Raw genomic sequence first — 21,565 nt, 5'->3', positions numbered from 1 at the left:
CCCGCCCCGGCCGTGCCAGCTCCGAGGACGGCGACGCGCCGCGCAGAGGCGCTTCCCCCTGGCCTCCCCCCTGGCCTCCCCCCTTGCCTCCCCCCTTGCCTCCCCCCTCGCCTCGGCGGGGAGCGCTTCCCAGTACGTCCAGCGCGTCTCCTCGCCCCCTCCCCCCTCGGCGGCGGGAGCAGCCTCCGCGCTACCCCGCCGCTCCGGCGGCGCCGCGGCGCCGCTCTGCGGCGTCCAAAACGTCCAGCGCGTCTCCGGCTCGGCGCCTCCCCCCTCCTCCCCCCTCTCCCGGGGAGGGGGGCCCTCCCTGCCGCCCCGGGGAGGGGACCCACCCCTCGGCAGCGCCTTCTTCTCCCCCGAGCCGTCCTCCGCCCCGGCGGCGGCGGCGGGCGGCGCGGCGAACGAGGCGGGCAGCGGTGCGGGTGCAGCTGCTGGCGGTGCGGGTGCAGCTGCTGGCGGGTCCGGTGCGTGTGCGCCCCCCGGCGGCGGAGGCGAGACGGAGTGGTGAAGGAAGCGGGAGTAGAGGGAGGAGTGGAGGGTGGAGGGGAGGGAGGCGTGGGCGGGTGGCTGTGGCGGCGCGGCGGTGGCAGCGGAGGAGGTGGCGGAGGAGGTGGCGGAGGAGGTGGTGGCGGCAGAGGTGGCGGCAGAGGTGGCGGCAGAGGTGGCGGCAGAGGTGGCGGCAGAGGTGGCGGCAGAGGTGGCGGCAGAGGTGGCGGCAGAGGTGGCGGCAGAGGTGGCGGCAGAGGTGGCGGCAGAGGTGGCGGCAGAGGTGGCGGCAGAGGAGGTGGCGGAGGAGGCGGAGGAGGTGGCAGAGGAGGTGGCGGAGGAGGTGGCGGATCCGGCAGGCGGAGGCGGGGGGAGCTGCTCGAGCGCGCCTGCCGCCGCCAGCCTCGACGCCTCGCCTGCCGCCGCCTGCGCTGGCTCGTCAGCCGAGGCTGGCACGGCGAGCGAGGTGAGTGAGCGAGGCGGCGGCGGCGGCGAAGGCAGGGCGAGCGCCGCGTCCGGAGCCTCGCTCGACCCGCGAGCGAGCGGGGCGATGGAGCCGAGCGCGTCCACGAGGGCTTGTTCCGACGAGGCGCCGCCCGCCGCGTCGAGGTCGCTGCTTCCGTCGAGCACTAGGGCGTTACCGACGCGGTGGACAGGGAAGGCGACCCGGCCCGGCGTGAAGGGCAGCGTGAAGAGCCGCTTCATCTGCTCCGAGGGAGCAATGAAGTGGACGGGCGCGGCGTCATCGCCCATCGCCGCGAGCGTCGAGGAGGCAAAGCTGGCTCTCGCCGAGGAGAAGATGTCGGGCACGCCGGTGAGCGCAAAGCCGCCGGCCGACGCAATCGGCGGTGGCAGCGGTGCTTGGCCGGGCGAGGGCAGAGGGCGGTTCAGGTCGGTCTCGGGCTCAAGCAGCAGAGCCGGGAGCGTTGCCGCGGGCTGCTGCACGAGAGTGACGGAAGGCGCCGACGGCGTCGGCGACGCCGGCCGGCCGAGCACGCCAGCGCGGCGCTGCCACCGAAGGCTCGCGACGTGGCCGGCAGCCGCCGACATGAAGGCTTCACCGCGAGCTCGCGCGGCTGGCCCGCCGATCTTGTCGGCTGGGTTCCGGCTGTTTGGGGGGTAGGGTACGTTCTGGCGAGCGCTCACAGCTGTGGCAGCGATGCACAGTAGGCTGTGCCATCTGTGCAGAGCGTGTGGCTCCAGGAGCAAAGAGCTGCATGCCACCGAAGGCGCTGTCGATCGATAGGTTCGCCGTACGCCGAGCGCGGCGCAGTCCGGGGAAGCCGCCGCCGACGAGCGTAGAGCGCTGGTCAGAATCCGCTATGAGTACATCTCATCCCCCCTTGGACCAGTATGGTTCTTGCACTTGTGCAAGATTGGGCGTCTTCTGCCGCAGTCCCTTTGATGGGAGGCCCCAGGGTGGGGGCCACCTCGAACCCCCGGCCAGGGATTCGAGCGGTCGTCCGGTGCACTGCGAACCATACTCGACCTCTGCCTCCTGGATGCGCGTCGCGTCCTGTGCAGGCTGCACAGCTACCTATACAGAGACAGTTGGCACCCAGACCTCCACAGGGCAGGCGTCCACCCGCACCTGGCAGTCAAGCGTGGAACGCTCGATCACGAGGGGGATCGAAGTGAGCGCAGGCCTCGGCTTTTCTTTCGGTCAAGAGGGCGTAGGCTCAGTCTCAGGCACAGTGACGACAACTGGCTCTCGATCGAATACCTCCACGAGCTCCACTGCGAGAGCACTCGCTACGACAGCCTCACAAAGCTTCCAAGAATCGACCGAGACACAGCACTCGCGCGAATACACCGGATGGCTTTGGCAGTTCCAATTCGGTGTTAACGACACCTGCGGCGGCGCAATTATCAGGACTAATCACTTTGCACAGACCGACGGCGGTAATGAGCCGCCGTGCTGCATTCCGACTCACACTCTGGACCCCGCGCAAGCTCACGGCGCTTGCACAGGCATTGACTCGTGTCTCACGAACGTGGGAGGTTGCAATGTGGCGACGTGCCTTGGACTGCCGCCTTCTCCACCGGCTTTCGTGATCACGTGGGCCACAGCGGACACTGGGGTGGGACAAAACAGCTGCTCTTCCCTAAACGGTGCCCTCAACAATGTGGAGTATCTCGCTGCCGACTACGCCCCCGTACTTCATCGACTCCTCGCCACCGCTCGGCACAGCGACCTGGGGCTTGTTCTGCAATGACACCTGGACAACCAAAAATCTCACGCTGGTCTCAATGCTGGCACTCCACCATCCCCGCCGCTGCCGCCACAACCGCCAGCGTTCGTGTTGGTTGTCGAGTCGGCGTCTACGCTGCCACCGGTCGAGCTGCTCCCTGTGGCGGTGTTCCAGGGCTTGCTAGAGGTGGCGGCTTTCGACCGCCGATTCCGTGAAGCACTCGAGGAGGGGGAGGGGGTGGCAACCGCCGAGCAGATGGCGAGGCGCAGATGGTTGCTTTTGGCCTTGTGGACAACCAACTCGTGGCACAGATGGGACCAGAGTTGTTTCGTGGAATATTGTTGGTGTCGGGACCGAGGAGAATATGCTACCGCTCAAGACGGCATGGAGCCAGATCTTGGGATAGAGACGCAGGCCATGACTCCCGAGGACGCAGAACATCACTTTTATTTGCCGTTGCCACTCATCGTTGTGCCGCGCCGCACTCATCCCGCGCCGCACTCATATCCTGCACACTTTGCACCCTGCACCCTGCACCATGCACCGTGCACCGTGCACAGTGCACCCTGACGCCGCACCGTGCACCGTGCACCGTGCACCGTGTACCGTGCACCCTGACGCCGCACCCCTATCCGGCAGGTGCAAGAGAACCTCGCCAAGCAGCCCTCGTTGCTGCCCGTGGTCGAGGGCAAGAAGGCGGCGCAGTGCCACCTCTACTTCTCGCCCGTCTTCATCACGCCCGACGTGCTGCTCGGGCGCAAGACGAAGCAGGTGCTCAAGCCGACGCAGATCCTGGGCGACGCGCAGCTCATCGACGACGACATCGTCTATCTCTCGACCGAGTTCATCGCCGCCGGCCTCAGCTCCGAGCGCCTCTGAGCGCGCCGCCGTCGCCGCGCCGCGTGGTGCTTGCAGAGCGAGAGAGAGCGCGCGAGCACGCGCGCGGCGAGGGGCGCGCGACTGCATGTGGGGACGCGCCGAGCGTGGCGCCGCGTCGGTGCGTGTGTGCCATGTCGGGCAGGCGCATGGGTGTGGGTCGGGTCGAGGGTTGGGGCGGGTGCGACATGCATCCCAGGAGATCTGATGAACCGGGACTTGGTGTTGAGTGAGAGGCCCCGGGCATGACAACTCGTGCTTTTCGTGAGCCGCAATGCCGTTTCTACATTCTACATCTAGCCAAACGAAAATCTCCGCGCAATATTGAATATAACTTTAGTAATAAAGCTACAGCCGTACGGCTGCAACCAATCTGAATCTCTTTACTCTTTATCTCTTATCTGCGAGCTGCGAGCGGGCCTCCGCTCCGGACTTGGCTTCGATTGGTGCATCATGATCAACTCACCCGAAGGTCGTCACGGATGGCTTTCGCGAGGCTGTCCGTCACGCTTCTGCTGCCAGCGGGCCGCCACGTGCTCCTTGCCCCCTGGCGCCCTCCAAATACGACGTAGCGCCCGCCATGGCGCCCGCAAGCCAGTGGATGCGCACGAGTCGCTCCTCGCCTCGTGGTCCCTCGAAATGCATCAGCAGCTCATTGAGCGCGCTCGACGGCGCCCCGGCGACGCGCGACGCTTTTTGCATGTGTGAGCGGCGAGCCGTGCTCGCAACTCGCTCGTGGGCAGAGACTACCACTCTATAGCGGGAGACCACACTCAGCATTGAACTCAAGACTGAGATTGTGGCGCTACTGGACGCCGGTCTGAGAAGATGCAAGGAGGGAGGCCAGCGGTGGCGTGCTCTGCCCTTGGTGGATGCATGCGGTGTGCTGTAGCGTTCGCGTTATAAGCTACCCTTTCGTAAGGAGGGAGCTTTCATTTCACCCAAAAGCGGCCCCTGTCGCCTGCTTTCGCTTTTGTTGCAGCCGCTGGATGCCGAGTTTGGGGTAATCCTTGCCATCGCGCAGGTCGGCCAACAGCGCGCCCCACCACTCGGGCTGCTCGCCAACGTCGTAACAGACGTCGGCCGGGTCCTCGGCCGAGCACTTGGCGATCACGGCTGCCTCTCGCTGGATGAGCACAAATTTGAGCCGCGGGGGCAGCGGCGTATGGACTCATTGCGCGTGTTGGTCATGAGGCGCTCTGCCCAGCCCTGCAGCACGTCCGAGACGACTGGCCCATTCTGGCTCCGCCCCACGTGGAGATCCTCGATAAAATAGAGGCCGCCATCGCGCAGCGCCGGCCAGAGGATGCGGAGAGTGAGCAAGATGTCGCGGTTGGAGTGACTGCCGTCGTCAATGATCGCATGGAACCCGCCGCCGCTCTGGTGCACCCAGCGGCGCAGCGTTTCCGGGTCGCTCTGGCTCCCTATCATCGTGTGCAGTCCATCCAGCTTGCCCTCGGCCCTGGCTTTATTCACGCACAGGCCATTTGACTCCGCAAACCAGATCTCTGCAGTGGGTAAGAGGCTTCGCCACAACCGAGCCGAAGCGCCCGGGCCGTACTCCATCGAGCATCCCAATCCGATCTCCAGCATCTTGAATTTGTCACCGTGCATGGCGGCAAGCGGTAGCAGCAGCGCGCCGTACATCAGATGATAGGTATGCGGCATCACTTTGTCGGTTGTCGGCACAATGGACTGTGCTGCCTTGCGCACACGAGCAGGGCCCTCCTCGCTTGTGACAGCCTGCCACGAGGTGCTTTCGACTGCCTCCGCGCTCGTAAAACTCCACCAGCACAATGAAGTCAGAAGAGCCGCGCGGAGCATTCCTCTCGCCGTCGCAACACTCGTCGACTCACGACGGGGGTCTGCAGACCACCCGGCCGAACTTCAGAGAGAGAGAGAGAGAGAGGGTCGAGCCAGGTCACTGCCACACCTACGGGCAGCACGCCTCGGCGTTAGCATCGCGACGACCGGCACACTCTCTCGTGTCCTCGGCGCTAGGACTGGAACCGGGCAGCGATTGGCAAGCGAGCGGGCTGCGTCGCTCTCTCGCCGGAAAAGAGTGGGGGCAATCGGGCGGGTTCGCTCGGTGGAAGGGTGGGGAACGAGCGGCAGCGGCCGCGTCTCGCGGCTCCCCGATGGCAGCAGCCTCACCTGCGAACGGGAGGTGGCAGGGATTGTGAGGCCGAGAATCGCATGGTGGGAGCGGAGAGGGAGCGGCGGGTTGCGTGAGCAGGAGGCGTCGCGCCGCTCGGGCGTGCAGCTCCCCGCGGCCATATGTGCGTCGACGCGGCGGGGCAAGCGCGAGCGGAACGGGAAAGGCGAGGGTTGGACCTGCGGACCTGTGGCGAAGTACACAGAGAAGCCAAGCCGAACGCCCTGCCTCGATCAAAAAGAGCGCCTTCGGCACTACTCTCTCGAGGTCTCGCGGATCTTATAAATCAGCCGAACGGCCAAGGGCAACCCCGCAAGACTAACTACTAAAACAAAGAAGGGCGCCGGCAAGTACTAGCCCGGTCGAACACTGCCCAAACAAATAAATTTTGAGCTGAGAGGTTTGGGGATTCGCTCCGAGCGACGGTCCAACGAGAATCGTCAAAATCAGGCAATGAAGAGACCGGTAGCCACCAGCATGTCGGTGCGTCTTTCTCATGCTCCCCCCCCCAGCGCCCCCCGCGCCCGAACTATGCACGGGCCCGGCTCGCCCGCTTGGGGATCCACCCGGCACATCCCCGCCCCCCACCTTCCGGCTTACCTGCCGTCAGTTAGGTAGGTAGGTAGAAAGGTGAAGAACAGCCAGGCTCGGAGACTGGACACCAACGCGGTATGGGTGGACGCTGGTCGCTGGACAGATGATGACGACACGCACGAGCGACACACAGACACAAACAAGCTCACAAGAAACACAGCCAGCGGGCTGCCACACACCCTGAGTTGGCGTACACATAACTCAGGGCCACATCCTCCCTGTCGCCCCCTCCCCCACGTCAGTTCAGCGCGATCGCCCGCTACAAGTCCGCCGACTAAATGATTTTCGGCCGGCCGCAGGTCGGGCTGGACGCGGCTGTTTCGGCCGGCGGTCGGGGTCGGACACCAGCTTTGTCGGCGCGTCAGCGCCGACGAAAATTTTGGGAGATTTTCTTATACTCCCGAGCTCCCGACTCCCAGTTACCCGACCTCCGTGTGGGTTTTGTCAAACGAGATTGAATCTTGGAATCTGCTGATTTTCTCCTTGACGTTCCCTTCTCGCTTCTGGCTCGCCGCGCTCGCTGTACCTAGCGGCCGTGACTCACCTGCTTCGGGCGCGCTGCTCCTCGGGGATGGCGAGAAGCGGCAGGGCTCGAGAATGTCTCTGGTGGACGGTCTGCCGCTGCCTGGTGACGTGTATTCTTAGGCGGTTCTCCCGTAACAGAAGTGAGTTAATCAAAAGGTGTGAGGTAAGTACGACCTTCGTAGGACACATCTGCTCGAAAAGAGTAACGTGTAGTCCACACACAGTGTTCCCACAACGAGAATGTAACGGCTCTGTGTGCACTGCACAGAGTGCTGGCCTGCTGTATTGGTCTTAGAAGCCGTGTTTTTTGCATAGTCGATGAATCCAGGCCAAGAGATGTGAAGAGCCATGGCCCTCCTGGGCGACGGTTGCGTAGAACGGGCTGGAGACGGTTTTAGTGCCTCATCGGAACTTTCTCACTGACTACGTGTAACTACTCCAAAAGCTGAGTGACACCCTACGCCCATCGGCTCAGAACCCGTCTTATGTATATGTGGGCCACAGCCATGAGGTGATTTTTCATGCGTTAGGCTTCGTCTCTGTGCTGAGTACCTCATGGCGGGTGCTGTCTCATCGGTCGTGAATGGGCCGGTAACGGAAGTAAACTTCAAAGCCATACTAACCGATGCTAAGCCGCTGGGTATAGGTTGTCACTCAAATTTTGGAGCAGTGGCTGGCCTGGTACATGTACCATATCGCCCCTCAGCACGTCATCAGCCCTCATGGGCCTCATCTCAGCCACTGCTCCAAAAGAATCTCAGCCACTCGTCTCTCGATGTCACGATGCGCTCGTGACGAGCCATGAGATGACCTTTGTCGGGTCCGTTTGTGGATTCAGGTGACGGGCCTGCAGAGGTGACATTACCTGGCAGGTGCGGTGGGAACCCCATCGTCGTAGCCACCTTCGTCGAAGCCCGCGTCGTCATCGCCCCTACACGATGCGCACATGCCCTCGCCGCAGTCCTCGTCACTGACTGACGGTACCGCAGCCCGGGCGGTGCAGGCCGATTTCGAAGCAGCATACGGCCTCGTCCATTCCCAACGTGACGAGCAGCGGATGGACGTGGCTATCAACGCCCAGCGGATTGCCGGTGTTGCGATGGACGTACCAGATCCGGAAGCCAGCCTCGACGATGTAGTGCCGCCAGAAAGCCGCCATGAGGCGCAGCTGCGCCTGGCTGCCCATCTGCAGCTGCGTTGCAACATGCACCTCCAGCACAATCGTACACACTTTCTGCAGCAGCGTCGGTGTCCGCACCGCGATGTCGTTAAATGACTCCCACTCGCATCCTTCGCAGTCGATCTTCAGCATGTCGATCTGGCGACCGATATGGCCACTTTCTTGCATCAGCGCGCTGAGCGGTTTGATCCTCTGGCTGTCGAGCGCGCCGTAGGTGCCCGATACGAGGCTGGCTGCGCTTCCACCGGCGCCAACGCCAAGACCTGCGTAGTGGAAGGTGAGGTTCGGCCTGCGGCCTGCAGCGTACTGCTCGTGTCTCCTGCGCAGCCTTTTGGTCGGGTCGAACGCATGCACCTCGCATCGACGTGACATCCAATCTTCGAAAGACCACTCACCGCCGATGCCAAACGAGTATACCAAGCATGTAGAAGGGCTGGATGCGAGCTTCTCGGGTTCAGCAGTGGACCTGCTGCCGAAGAGGAACGGCTCACACAGTGGCAGCGCATCGTCGTGGCAGCGGCGCTGCGGGGAAAGCGCATCCGCCTTTGACTTGCATGGCGATGTGTCCATACGAAGCAGCCGGCCCGGGCACAGCGCAACGGAGGGCGCCTTATTGTTTGCATGCGCCCACTCGGGCATCGCTGCCCACCGCGTTGACGCCGCGCTCTCATTCGAGCTCTTTCCGCCTGCCGCGTGGCTGCTGCCAGGCACCCACCACTTGCGCGTCGTGGCGTCGCATGGGACGCCCGCACTCAACGTGAGCCATGTGTGGGGTCTGAAATGAGAGGAGAGTGACGGGGGACAAAGCTCGGACGTTGAGCCTGCGGAGGGCGGCGTCACGAGGGAGCGGGCTAAAGTTCGTGTCGGGCGAGTGTTGCAGGCGACGAGGGCCAGAGAATAAAGAGAGGCCTTGCTGGCGAGGGCGAGGGCGAGGGCGAGGGCGGGGGGGGTGGCTGGCGGCGAGGGCGATGGGGGCGGGGGCTGCGGCGGCGGCAGTGTCGACGGCAGGGCGGCGAAGGCATCGGTGGCGGCGGCGAAGGCTGCGGCGGCACATTGCGCGGCCGTGGCGGCGGCACAACGGCGGCGGTGGCCCGGAAGTGGCAGCAACGAAGCGGCGGTGGGCGAATCGTCGTTCATAGCCTGGCCGCAGTAGTCAGGCACGCACGGCGACGCGTCGTTCATTGCCTGGCCGCAGTACATGTCGTTCATTGTCTGGCCGCAGTAGTCAGGCACGCACGGGCGACGCGTCGTTCATTGCCTGACGAGGCGCGCGGAATAGATGATGGCGGCGCGGTCCTCCCGGGATCGATGAGGTGGTCGAGCTGGCAGACACGGCCCGATGCTGAGCAGGCGCTTTCGCGTGTCGGCCGGCCGGGACGGGCGGGGAGGTGCAGCAAGATTGGGGAGGGGTGGGGAGGGCGGCCTGCAGACAGCTAGAGCTTTGCTCGCAGAGGGCCGAACGGCGTGTCCGGAGGCACAAGAGCAGCATGTTGATGATGTACGTGATGCTATGCTGATGCTGGTGGTGGTGGTGGTGACGATGACGATGATGACGATGATGACGATGGTGATGATCATCATCGCGGCGACGTGCCGGATCGCGTCGCGGTACATGCTCTCGGCGCCTCCGACTCCGCCACGAGGGTGTGTGTGTGTGTTTGCGCTGTCGGTGGAGAGGTGTATGCTACGAGTGGAGGGGCGCAGGCGCTCACGAGCAGCGTCGATGCACCTGCGAGGGAAGGATCGGGGGAAGATATCCCGGGTAATCTCCCTCGCTGATTGCAAGAGTGCTCTCTCTGATTGCAGCACTCGCCGGGCCATCAAGAGCGCTCTCTCTGCTCGAGAGCGTCTTCGGAAGAGAAAGGGGGGCTCGGGGGGAAGGGGGGTCAAGAGGGCCGCACCTACTCACAGCGGACGCAGCTTGAGGCCCAGCACGCAAGAGGCCGCGGCGATCCCCTTCGCCCACGTTGTTTTGGATCTGCGAGCGCGCGGGCGACGGCTCGCGAGCGTCAGAGCCAAAATGGGATGCGCATGGTGCGGGCTCGTGCGGGGCAAGGGTGGAGAAGGGGCCGCAGTGGGCGCGTCTCGCGGCTCCACGATGGCAACGGCCGCAGCTGCGAGCGGAGCCGGTGCGAGGCTAGGAGGCGCAGCGCGGGGGGCCAGCGAGCGCGTCGTATGGCGGGAGCGGTGCGGGAGCGGCGGGTTTCGCGAGCAGCAGGCGTCGCGGGGGTACTGGGCGTGCAGCTCGCGGCGCCCATTGGTGGCGTGGTGCGGCGGGGCGAGCGCGAGAGGGAGCGGAAGGTGCATGAAAAACCTTCAGCACAGAGGTTCCTGCCCAGAGTATATCGCATTCACCCAGTGTGTGTGTGCTGTGAAAGCGCCGTCGCAACTGCCATGTCGGCAGGTTGTAGATCTAGGCTGGTGCTCTCGCCCCGCTGGCGGCGCGGACCGGTGCCGCGGCTCCGAGCCCTCCTGTGGGCCCGCGGCGGCTCGATTGATTTTGGTACTACCAGTATTTTGGGGGACATTCTGAGAGAGAGAGAGAGAGAGAGAGAGAGAGAGAGAGAGAGAGAGAGAGAGAGAGAGAGAGAGAGAGAGAGAGAGAGAGAGAGAGAGAGAGAGAGAGAGAGAAGTTTTGTCTTGAAAATTCTCCATAAACTGTCATGTGAGAGTGTTAGAGTTGTTTTTTGACTTCTTTCGACTTGTTTGGTATTGAACAAGAGCGCAGGCGGTCTGTGTGAGTGAGTATTCTTGATACGAAACCACGACGACACACACCAGTCGACTCGTATCGGTTGCCTCCATGAACGGCGGAGCTATTCTCGCGCCCACACCACACCTGCTCCAACGTGGACACGCCCATAGCTGGGGACACTACTAGGTCACGCATGGCATCAGAAGTTTTATCTCTGGGCCCCGAAAGGCATCTCTAGCAGCGTCGTTGCGCATGCGTCCTCCTGGGCGCATGCGCCTCACATCTCGCCTGAGCATAAGCTCTCGGTGTACACACACACACACACACACACACACACACGCACACGCAGGCGGTCCGTCACAAATTCAGAAACGTCCGCAGCTCCCGGCGATCTCGCGCCGACGGCCGATAACGGACCTTAGCCGCCTCTAACCTCTCTTTATGGTATTGCATAAAAATCTCAACAAAACAAACAAAATCTCTCTCTCTCCAAACGGGAAACGGCGCGAGAGTTGTGATTCGTGTTGGGTTTCACAAGTCTTAAAAATCTCTCCTATCAAGCATCTCTCACTCACATGCTATCGCCCACCCCCATGGAGGATCTCCCCAGTGAGTGACACACACGAGGATCTCCCCAGTCCCACCTGAAAAACAAGTGAAAAGAAGGACTTCGCGCTTCGGCGCCTGAAAAAGTGCTTGACCGTCGAACTCACAGGTTTTGCACCCGCCGCCCCCTCTCCCCGCGATGCGGCGCGTGTTGGCCTTTGCGCGAGCGTGTGCGAGCGTGCCCGGCCACTTCGCCCCCCATCCCGTGCGCTGGAGCGAGACGTGACAGTCATCACCTCGGAGAACGCCGTCGCGCGCCGCAACGCGGCTTCGCCCGCCCGCTCGCGCCGGCCCTCCCGCCGCGCGAGCCGCTCCCCCGCCCGCGTGTGAGTGTCTAATCGACTTGGGTGAGCGCGGCTGGTAGGAACCGTGAGTCTACCCCCTCGTTCCCGGCGGTCTCCGCGGCCTCTTCTCGCGCCAATCGCCGCCGATAAAAGACATGTGCCGCGTGCTCGTTCGCAGCCTCTGGTTTTGGGGCGTCCTTCTACGCTCCACCCGCGCCCTGGCGGCTGGCTGTCGTGCATGCAGAGGAGGACGAGCAGGTGGAGATCATGATGATGGATCCGGTCACGAGCGGCCGGTTCACCGACCAGGACCAGCCGCTGCCGGCCGCCACGCCGCGCATGGCGCCGCTGCCTCAGGGGCAGGGCGGCGCTCGTTCGGCGAGTGCGTACTCCAGATCTACAATCACACTCAAACACCCGAGGAACGTTCCTCGGGTTACCCGAGGCGGGGTCATGACGCCGGCGTTCCTCGTGACGGCCCCTTCAAGTACAACTTCCGGAACTGGACGCGCAAGCCCGTGCAAAAAGACGAGCTCTTCTCTGTCGTGCAGACTAATCCTCCGCCGTGTTCACTGGCAGCGCACTGCGATTGGGTTGTCGGCTCGCGCTATGAGCATTGGGGACGACTGCCCGGCTTCACCGTCTGGGGCGACCCGTACACCGTGCCTGGAACCATATTCGTGAACACGGACGAGCTTGAGACCTTCTCAGAGTCGCTGCTGCATTGCATCCCGCGGCGCCATGGCGTGGTGCTCATCACGGGCGACCACGACAAGACGACGCCGTTGCAGACGGACGTTCGTTACCCGCGCGTGCTCAGGTCGAGCACCTGGGCGAACTGGCTCAAAGATGAGCGCATTTTGCACATTTACGTCGAGCATCTCGATGCTGCAGTGACGAGCAGCAAGGTCAGTCCCATCCCGACCGGGATGAATCCTCGCGATGCTGGGGGCATGTCACTGGCGACCGCGCCGCGAAAAGTGCGAATCCAATCACTGCCGCTCCGGGTGGTGGAAATCGGGCGGCAGCGAGGCGGGCGGCAGTTCCTCGAACGACAGTTTGTCAGAGACTTGTGCAACAGTTGGCGTTGGTGCGACGTGGCCAACACGACTAACGAGGGCTTCAGTGCAGTTGTGCAAAAGTATCCATTCCTGCTCTGCGTTCATGGTGGCGGGATCGACCCAAATCCCAAGCTCTTCTCAGCCATCCTTTCCGGCGCCATCCCGATCATGCGCGATTTTCCGGGTGCCACCATGTACGACGGCTGGCCAGTGGTGCGCGTGAGCAACTGGACCGACATCAACACAAGCATGCTCGCACAGTGGCGCAAGCTCCACGCGCCCGCGTTCGAGGACGAGTGGTTGCGCAATCAGACCCTCGAACGGCTCACGATGCGTCACTGGTGGTCCAAGATTCACCCACCCCCCGGACCTCGACGCCACCAATCGATTTGAGCCGGCCAAGGCGGCCGCGATGCTAATTCCTATGTACTGTACTGTAACGCGATACTGTATAGCTGTACGGGAGTTTTCCTAACATCGGATTTTGAACTATCCCTACTACATGATTTGACATGGTTCATTGGTAGCTTTTAGCACATGCATGGGTTCATAATTGGGTGTGGATGCTGGGTTGAACAAAATCGAGGGACGCGACCCACTTCGCCACAGACGGTCCCGCGCCTCGCCGCTATGACAGTGGCACGGCCGCAGCTCGTGTGCGTGCCACTGTCTTTGTCCGGAGTGAATACTCCAACGCGCTCGTCGGTGACGGTATCCCTCAACCTGCGCCGCGCTCGCTCGGCGAACCTCGACAGCGCCTTCGGTGGCATGCAGCTCTTTGCGACAGAAGCCTGGAGAGCAGCTCCTCTGCTGCTCACACACTCTGCACAGCTGACACAGCCTACTGTGCGGCTGCCACAGCTGTGACAGCGATGGGCTCGCCCTCACTGGCCCTCAGTCACTTGTGCTGCGGCTTGTGTGAGCGACACTGCTCGGCGACTGCCTGCACACTGTGAAAAAACTGTTCAGTTTTCAAAGGCAAAACATGACGCTCTGCGGTTGGTGCACCCCTCACACTGACACATTCCCCTCATCCCTTGCCCTTGGCTGAGCACATCTACCTGCGAGCTAGTCTCTCCGCATTCTCTCCCTTAGTCATCCGCCCGCGCCGCGCGCCATCTAATGAGCTCATGCTTGTATTGAGGGCTTAGAATCGATGCGCGCGAGAGGGGGCGGGCTTGCCGAAGAGCGGACGGATGTAATGGACCCAAATGCCAAAACGCGCTTCCACGGCGTTTCGGCGGAGTTCGTTGATTCCGCTCCGGCCCGCTCTGTGCTGCGCGGCGGCTCGCCCGTGTCCCTGGGTAAATTCTTTTCGCCGGGGGGTGAGCGCTGAGCGGCTGTCAAGCGCCTCGGCCCTTCTGTCAGATGGCCGCCCAGCACCCGACCCGCGGCGCCTGCTCGACCGCCGTCCGGCCGGGCGAGCGCTTCGACTGCGTTCATGGTGACCGCGGCGCTTGGCGGACTGGCCGGCGGTGGAACATCACCAGCCTCGACAGCTGCGTCCGGCGCTGCCGCGAGTGCGACCGCTGCGGGTTGCGTCCTTCTCAATGCGGGAGCGGTCGTGCGCGTGGTCCGCCGCGTGCGACGCGCCAGTGGTCTCGCCGCAGCGGTATGCGTCCTTCAGGACCGTTTCAGTGCGCGGGCCCGCCGATGCCAGTCCGCGCCCGGTGTCCGCGGCGGCGGCGGCAGGAGAGTTCCGCTGCTCCCGCGAGCGCAGCGATCCACGGCGCGCTGACGGACGTCGCGAGTGAAGGCGGCGAGCGGCGCAGGGCGTGCGCGAGTGCTCTCGCGTCCGCGTCTCCCGCGCCTCCCGGCCACCGGTGCCCCCGCTGCGCCGCGGAGCAGTTTCCGCCGTCGCCGGGCCGGCAGAGGGTGTTGTTTTTTGACTTGTTTGGTATTGAGCAAGAGCGCAGGCGGTCTGTGTGAGTGAGTATTCTTGATACGAAACCACGACGACACACACCAGTCGACTCGTATCGGTTGCCTCCATCACCCGAGGCGACGCCAGCCTGCAGCCACGAGCCCGGCAGAGGGACGCACCCCCCCTTCAAGCGGCAGCTGCAGGGCCGCGGCAACTGGCCGGCGATGCTGCAGGCGGCGCTGGGAGAGGCGTTCGTGGTCGGGTCCTTCTCATCTCACGCAGCGACGGGCTCGACGCGCAAAGGCCCAACTTGTGGGACGATTCCAGCTGCTCGCGCGCCGCCTCGTGGTCGAGCTCCTGCCCAATCAGCACTAGCTCCGTGCGCCGATCTCCGTGGTCCGCGTCCCGTGGTCCTCAAACTGCGTGCCCGCGAGCGCTGCGCGCACCTGCCGGTTGCGCCGCGTCGCCAGCCAAGCGAAGCCCTTGAGCCGGAGGACAGTGGACAGCGCTCCCGGGCGGCGCCGCTCCCGGCTGTCGAGGGCCGCGTGCAGGCGCTCCGGATGGAAGGGCCGCTTGGCGCAGAAGACGAAGGAGGAGATGCCGTACTCGACGGTCTCGGGCGTGTGCTCGTGCTCTCGCGCCTAGTAGTGGGCAACACGCCTAGATCTACGCCTAGTAGTGGGCAACAAGATCTTGGAATTCCTCCGTCCCGGCGTGGAATTCCAAGATCGGACCCGTATCCACGCCGTCTCGTGCTCGCGCGCCTCGACCAGCCACTGCGGGTGCTCCTCGGCCTTCTTCATGCTGAAGCGCGCTACGTTCCGTGCGCACGACCTCGGCCGTCGGGTTGGCCTTGCGCAGGAATGCCTCGACCGCGCCGAGCTGCTCCTCCGTCACCAGATCGCGCTTGTTGAGCAGTAGCAGATCGGCGAACTCGAGCTGGTCGCAGAGCAGGTGTGACACGGTGCGCTCGTCGCCTTTGGCCGCCTCCCAGCCGCGGTCCACGAGCGTTTCCATCGTGCTGAGCTGCTCGAAGACAGACGCAGCGTCGACAACCGTGACCAAGTTGGCGAGAGAGGCAACGTCGTCCAACGCAGTGGCACGATCGCGGAAGGTGAAGGTCTCGGCGACAGGGAGCGGCTCGGAGATGCCCGACGACTCGACGAGCACGTGGTCAAAGCGCTGCTGGGCATAACTCGTTACAGAGCAGCCATAGCCCGATGGCTGCAATACACACAGAGCAGCCATCCTTGCTGGAAGCTCGGCCCGTTGGGGGCTGGCTGCCATCAGTGAGTGAGTGAGTGACACACACACACACACACACACACACACACACACACACACACACTCACTGGCTGCCATCACAAGCCGGGTTGGAATTTTTTGTTTGGGGGGGACGCCGCGAGCACGTCCTCCGACCTCCATCACCTGGTACCATGGCCGCCGCCCCCAGCATCGAGTTCGCATTCGCGACGGTGTCGCAGATGGGCCACCTCAAGCCCCTGATCCCTTACATGTCGGAGTTGATGCGCCGGGGCCATCGGGTCACCATCTTCTGCGACGGCGGCGACAAGTACGTGCGCGAGCTGGAGGGCGCCGGACTTGGGCCGTCGTCGCCAAACACGACGATCGTCGGCGTGCATTTCTCGGAGGTCCGCGGGCCGAGCGCGCTCCGGAAGGAGGTCGGTCTTCTCGGCATTCTGAGCAAGGGAGGACCGCTCGCGATGGCCAGCGCGCCGCTCTACGAGGCAGTCCTGGGGCACTACGGCGGCGGCAGCAGCACTAGCAGCTCGTCTTCCTCGTCCTCTTCTTCTTCTTCTTCATCTTCTTCCAGCCCTGCCGCCGAGGGGAAGGCCCGCCCCCTCCCGGCGGTCTTCGTGTGCGACTTCTTTTCGACCGCGGCGGTCGACGCCGCGGACAAGCTCGGGGTGCCGGTCGTGGTCGTGTTCCCGAACCCCTTGAGCATGACGGCGATGCCGCCGCAGCGAGACCGCACGGGCCTGTACCTCCGGGCCCGGAGCCTCATGGTCTCGGGCGGCGAGGCCGTCTTTGCCCGGCTCTTGCTGCTGGCCCGCAACAAGGAGCGGTCGAGCCGCGGGCTCCCGGCCTTGCTGGAGCAGGACATCTTCCCGTGCGCGACGCAGGACCGCCTCATGGTCGCGACGACGGGCCTGGGCTTCGAGTTCCCGTGCTCCCGCTCGCCCCTCTTGCACTTCGTTGGGCCTTCGCCGCCGGCCGCGTTCCCGCCGCTCGGACCCGACCTGGCAAGCTGGCTCGACGCCCGCCGCGCCGCGGGCACGAGGGTAGTCTACGTGGCCTTCGGCACCATGCACACCTTCAAGGCGGAGGGCGTCGCCAAGCTCTGCAGCGAACTCACGCGGGTCCAGCAGGAGCCGGGGCAGGACTCCATCGCCTTCCTGTGGAGCCTGCCGGCGGACCAGCAGGGCTTCCTGCCGCCGGAGGTGGCCGCCGCCGCCGCCGCCGCTGAAGACAGCGCGACGGCGACCGAAGCCAGGTGGCGCATCGAGTCGTTCGTGCCGCAGTGGGCGGTCCTAGCGCACGAGGCGGTCCAGGTTTATGTGACCCACAACGGCGCCAACTCGACCTACGAGGCCCTGCTGAACGAGGTCCCGATGGTCTGCGTCCCGACGGGCAAGGACCAGCCGGCCAACGCCGCGCGGGTCAAGGCCTCCGGGACCGGCGTCGTCGTGCCGGGAGGGCCTGCCGGGCCCGTGGCCGCCGCCCTCCGCGAGGTGCTTGCCGACCTGCCGGCCTTCGTCAAGCGCATCGGGACGGTGCGCCGGGCCCTGGCCACCCAGGGCGGCGCTACGAGGGCCGTCGACGTCATCGAGCACGTCGCGGCGTGCGGCGGGTACGAGCACCTCAAGCCGGGCCTCGTGAGGCCGTCCTGGTCCTTGGCCCTGCTCGGGACGGCCGCCCTCGGCGTGGCGGCCGCCGCGGTAGCCGCGGTAGCAGTCGCAGGAGGCGTCGCGGCCCGGCGCCGGCAGGGGTAGACCGAGATATACAGAGCAGATAGGCACAAGTAGACAGGAAAGAAGATAAAGATGGAGAGACAGCGAACGCGCCACAGCGAACAGCGGGCATTACTGTATGGATAACACTGTTCTGAAACGCTCTTTCTTTTTTAGCCTGCACAGCGGGGCACCGCCACCACCCCATCTCTTTTCCCCGCGCTGGCGCACTTATTCTTCTTCGTCGTCGTCGTCGTCGTCGTCGTCGTCGTCGTCGCCCTCGTCGGCGCCCCGCTCTATCAGCAGATCCATGACGGCCTGGTGCTCCTCAGTGTCCGTCATCGTTGCGAGCTTGAGGGGCGTCCGCCCGTCCTTGTCCCTCGCGTCGATGTCTGCGCCCAGACTGGCCAGTGCGTCGACCGCCTCCGCGTGGCCGTTCGCCGCAGCTAGGTGCATCGGCGTCTTCTTGGCCTCGTCTTCCGCGCTGTGCTGCTCGGCACACCCGTCGAGCTTTGCCAGCGCGCTTATCACCTCGGTATGTCCGCTGGCCGCCGCGTGGTGCGCGAGCGTCATCTTCTTCGCATCGACGGCTTGCATGTTGGCACCGAGCTCCGCCAGCGCCTGCATCGTGTCGACGTTGCCCGCCCGGGCCGCGAAGGCCGCCGGCGTGAGGCCGTCGCAATCCTCGTCCTCGAGCGCCACGTCGCCCACCTCCACCAGAGCCTTGACGCAGGCGACGCCGCCCTCTTCGGCCGCATTGTGCAGCGGCGTGCACTCCGACGATGAGATGGCCTCGCAGTTGGCGCCCTTCGAAGCGAGCAGCTTGATCACTTTTGGATGGCCGTTGTTACTTACCACCGCGTACAGAGCAGCCATAGCCCGATGGCTGCAAACACACAGAGCAGCCATCCTTGCTGGAAGCTCGGCCCGTTGGGGGCTGGCCACCGCCGATGTTGATCAGTCTACCGTACTCGACTCCTGTACCCCTCAAGGGGGGGCGGAGATGGCATGCAGCCGAGGCTTGTTTTATATTACCCAAAAGCTAGGCCCACAACGCCCTCTATGTTGGGTCAAGGCGGGCGCCTAGAAGAAGGCCCCGCCCCCCGAGGAGGAATCCCACCCGTACCCCGAGCCCCCGTCGAAGAGCGCGTCGCAGCCGAGGCTTCGCCCGCTGCCGAGCAGCCTCGCTGGCAGCCGAGGCTTCGCCCGCTGCCGAGCAGCCTCGCTGGGCAGCGTTTTCGCAAGGCTCCCTGCTAGCCCACTGGCTTTTGCTGTCGCGCGTCGACGTTTGAGCTCGTCGTCAGCGTCGTCGTGCGCCGAGCCTCTCGCGCTCATCGAGTTTTGAGTCAACAACTATGAAAGCCAATCGATTCAGCGTGCTCTGAAACGCCCAAAACCGTCGAGTTTTTCGCTGTGGTCCAAACAGAGAGCTTAAGATCTTGATTTTCTTGGCCACGGCTTCAGTCTGCGGCCAGGGCGCGCTGCACCGGGCCAACCTGCGGCCGTCGCCACGTGCGGCGGGGTTTACCGCGGGGCAGCGCGCCGACGACGTCGAATGCGCCGCCGTGGCATAGCGGCGCCGACGACCAGGCTCAGAGGATGACCCCGGGTAAGCGTTCCCGTGCCTCGACAACTGCCGCTGGTAGGCGCGCCGCGCCGAACCATGGCGGGCGCGCCGCGGCCGCGCGCAACCTTCGTCACAATGCCAACCGCGCGCGGCCGTCGACCGGCAAGCACACGCCTCGACTCGGACACACTGTTCCGAGGGCAAGGGAGAGGGGCTGGCCCCTAGCCCGAGAGGGGAGCTTCCGAGACCCACTACATGACCACGCACACATCATCCCGCGGCCTGGCGGTCGGCGGGATTGCAACCAGTCTTCGCGTGCCGCCTGTCGTTCACTCGGGCGCCTTGGGCGTCGGGGTGGCGAGCAGGGGACGCAGCTCTGAGCGCCCAGCGACGCGTGCCGGATGGAGTCCGGCCGCGGGTGATTAGGGAAGTTCGCTCAGGATGTGTGGCAGCCGCCCCGTTGGCTGAGTGTCTTGTCTTGTGGTTCTGTGTGTCGCTCCTGTCTGTGTGACCGTCATCGCCCGTCTATAGCGTCCACCCATACCGCGTTGGAGTCCCAGTCGTTGGTCGGACTGTGTTTCACCTTCCCATCAATCACTCAATCACGGCCACGATTACCCGTCACTCGCTCACACCTCTTACGCATGCGCCCTCCCCTCCTGGGCGCATGCGCCTCACATCTCGCCAGAGCATAAGCTCTCGGTGTGCCACGAGACGAGTTTTTCCGCGAGCAGCAAGCCGCCCGCCGCAAACAGCCGGAGGCATCGCCACGGCACACACACACACACTAGTGTCGTAAGCTTGTTTTGCGGTTTGGGGGAGGGTTGCCCGGCCGGGGTGGGGCGCGCGCGCGGGGGCGGCGGGTGTGCGCGGGTGTGAGGGATGTCTGGGTGGGCCCGAGAGCGATATGCCCTGTCCGCCTTGCGTTGTTTCATAACATCGAAGGCTAAGCTTAAAAAATTTCCCGCGCTGGCTCTCCGCCTCCCGGCCCGCTTTGGGTTCAGCACCGTCGCTCTCGGCAATAATGTACGCGCCGGCGCCGGGAAAGCCGATGTGCCGCTTCGGCGCCAGCTGCAAGCGCAAGAACCCGGCCCACTTCACCGAGGAAAACCACCCCGACGATCACCCGTTCTTCGCGGCTAACGCTGTCGGCGGAGGCGACAGCGCCGTCTGCGTCGGCGTCGGGAAGGAGGCGGTCTACGCGCCGGCGCCGGGGAAGCCGATGTGCCGCTTCGGCGCCAACTGCAAGCGCAAGAACCCGGCCCACTTTGTGGAGGAGAATCACCCCGACGATCACCCGTTCTTTGCCGCGCCGTCGGGCGGGCAGAAGCGCCCGGCCGCGGCGGCCGCCTCGCCGCCGTCGCTTCCGAAGCGCGCCACCGCGACCGAGGAGTCGCCTAGCGCCGCCGCCGGCTCCGCTCCCTCGCCGAGCGCGAGGGGCGACGCAGGCGCGCCGGACCACGGCGGCGGCGGCGGCGGCGGCGGCGGCGGAGGAGGAGGAGGAGGAGGTGGTGGTGGTGCCAGCGGAAGGGGTGGAGGAGGCAGCGGGTGCGTCGCGGTGGAGCTGCCTGCCACGTACTCGCGCGACGCCTGGCGGCCGGTGCTGCGCGAGGTTTTCCTCTCTCCGAGGCGGACCTCTTCCTGGACCATTCCTGGACCTTTCCCGGACCTTTCCTGGAACCTTCCTGTAGGTCTTCTTCTCGCCCGTCGCCGACGACGCGTTTGTCCTCTTCGAGGCGAGAGCCGCGCCATGCCTGCCGGAGAGAGTACAGTTGCCACATGGGTGCCTGACACATGGGTGCCTGAGAGACGATGTGCCTCATGCACGCCGGAGAGAGTACAGTTGCCACTGTAGCGCGGCCTTGACACATGGGTGCCTGGGAGAGATGTGCCTTGCGTTCTGCCTTGCGATGTGCCTTGTGGCGCTCTCTTTGAGGCGCGCGAGGCTCACGCTCGGCGACACCTCGCCGAGATCTCGGCGAGATCGAGATCTCGGCTACACCTCGCCGAGATCTCGGCGAGATCGAGATCTCGGCTACACCTCGGCGAGATCTCGGCTACACCTCGGCGAGATCTCGGCGAGATCTCGGCGGTATCCCCCGCAGGCGTGTGAGGCGCTCGCGCCCGGTTCGGCTCGGACCGCCCTAGCGAGGGCCGGCCTCGGGCTGCTCGGCCCCCTCCGGCTGCTGTCCGGGGAAGGGGAGGCGTCGCCGCTGCTCGACCGAGGCAAAAAGAGATCGCCGAGAGAGATCGCCGAGAGAGCGCCGAGAGAGCGCCGAGAGAGCGCCGAGAGAGAGCGCCGAGAGAGAGCCGAGAGAGCGCCGAGATGGAGACGAGGAAGGGGAGGCGCCGCCGCTGCTCAGCCGAGGCCTGCACCTCGCGCCTTCGCGCGAGACCGCTCCGAGACCGCTCCGAGACCGCTCCGAGACCCTTCTCGAGACCCTTCCGAGACCCTTCCGAGACCCTTCCGAGACCCTTCCGAGACCCTTCCGAGACCCTTCCGAGACC

At 64.7% G+C, this 21,565-nt stretch overlaps 7 protein-coding genes across 7 annotated transcripts in view; 3 read left to right on the top strand and 4 right to left on the bottom strand.

The window, feature by feature from the left end:
- The window catches only part of EMIHUDRAFT_451151 (hypothetical protein), a 6,335-nt gene extending 5,075 nt beyond the window's left edge, over window positions 1-1,260 (bottom strand). The window contains exon 1 of the mRNA XM_005771918.1: window positions 1-1,260. The gene's annotated coding sequence lies outside the window, so the exon portion shown is untranslated.
- A 3,231-nt stretch (window positions 1,261-4,491) lies between these two features.
- EMIHUDRAFT_209131 (hypothetical protein) lies at window positions 4,492-5,201 on the bottom strand (the record flags this gene model as incomplete). The annotated part of the gene is made up of 2 exons (XM_005771917.1): window positions 4,492-4,674; window positions 4,809-5,201. The coding sequence occupies 2 exons, from the start codon at window positions 5,199-5,201 to the stop codon at window positions 4,492-4,494; spliced, it is 576 nt and encodes a 191-aa protein (XP_005771974.1).
- Window positions 5,202-7,795: 2,594 nt separating this feature from the next.
- Window positions 7,796-8,380, bottom strand: EMIHUDRAFT_209129 (hypothetical protein; the record flags this gene model as incomplete). The annotated part of the gene is made up of 1 exon (XM_005771916.1): window positions 7,796-8,380. One exon carries the CDS (start codon window positions 8,378-8,380, stop codon window positions 7,796-7,798), a length of 585 nt encoding a protein of 194 aa, XP_005771973.1.
- Window positions 8,381-9,518: 1,138 nt separating this feature from the next.
- Window positions 9,519-13,150, top strand: EMIHUDRAFT_464035 (hypothetical protein; the record flags this gene model as incomplete). Its single annotated transcript, XM_005771915.1, has 2 exons — window positions 9,519-9,652; window positions 12,039-13,150. 2 exons carry the CDS (start codon window positions 9,519-9,521, stop codon window positions 13,045-13,047), a joined length of 1,143 nt encoding a protein of 380 aa, XP_005771972.1. The 3' UTR covers window positions 13,048-13,150.
- Window positions 13,151-14,889: 1,739 nt separating this feature from the next.
- On the bottom strand, window positions 14,890-15,766 carry EMIHUDRAFT_209125 (hypothetical protein; the record flags this gene model as incomplete). Its single annotated transcript, XM_005771914.1, has 3 exons — window positions 14,890-15,159; window positions 15,253-15,312; window positions 15,353-15,766. 3 exons carry the CDS (start codon window positions 15,764-15,766, stop codon window positions 14,890-14,892), a joined length of 744 nt encoding a protein of 247 aa, XP_005771971.1.
- Window positions 15,767-15,954: 188 nt separating this feature from the next.
- On the top strand, window positions 15,955-19,064 carry EMIHUDRAFT_209124 (hypothetical protein; the record flags this gene model as incomplete). The annotated part of the gene is made up of 4 exons (XM_005771913.1): window positions 15,955-16,269; window positions 16,372-16,980; window positions 17,062-17,487; window positions 18,966-19,064. 4 exons carry the CDS (start codon window positions 15,955-15,957, stop codon window positions 19,062-19,064), a joined length of 1,449 nt encoding a protein of 482 aa, XP_005771970.1.
- Window positions 19,065-20,108: 1,044 nt separating this feature from the next.
- EMIHUDRAFT_209123 (hypothetical protein) overlaps window positions 20,109-21,565 on the top strand; it is a gene marked incomplete at both ends in the record, with an annotated part of 2,670 nt that continues 1,213 nt past the window's right edge. Inside the window, 3 exons of the mRNA XM_005771912.1 lie at window positions 20,109-20,327; window positions 20,749-20,823; window positions 20,913-20,976. Of these exons, the coding sequence (XP_005771969.1) occupies window positions 20,109-20,327; window positions 20,749-20,823; window positions 20,913-20,976 (358 nt within the window). The remainder of the gene's footprint in view (window positions 20,328-20,748; window positions 20,824-20,912; window positions 20,977-21,565) is intronic.

This window comes from Emiliania huxleyi, assembly GCF_000372725.1.
Source record: "Emiliania huxleyi CCMP1516 unplaced genomic scaffold EMIHUscaffold_37, whole genome shotgun sequence".
NCBI classification, from domain to species: Eukaryota; Haptophyta; order Isochrysidales; family Noelaerhabdaceae; genus Emiliania; species Emiliania huxleyi.
The sequence above is the reverse complement of the archived record's forward strand: the minus strand, read 5'-3'. Positions and strand labels throughout refer to the sequence as shown.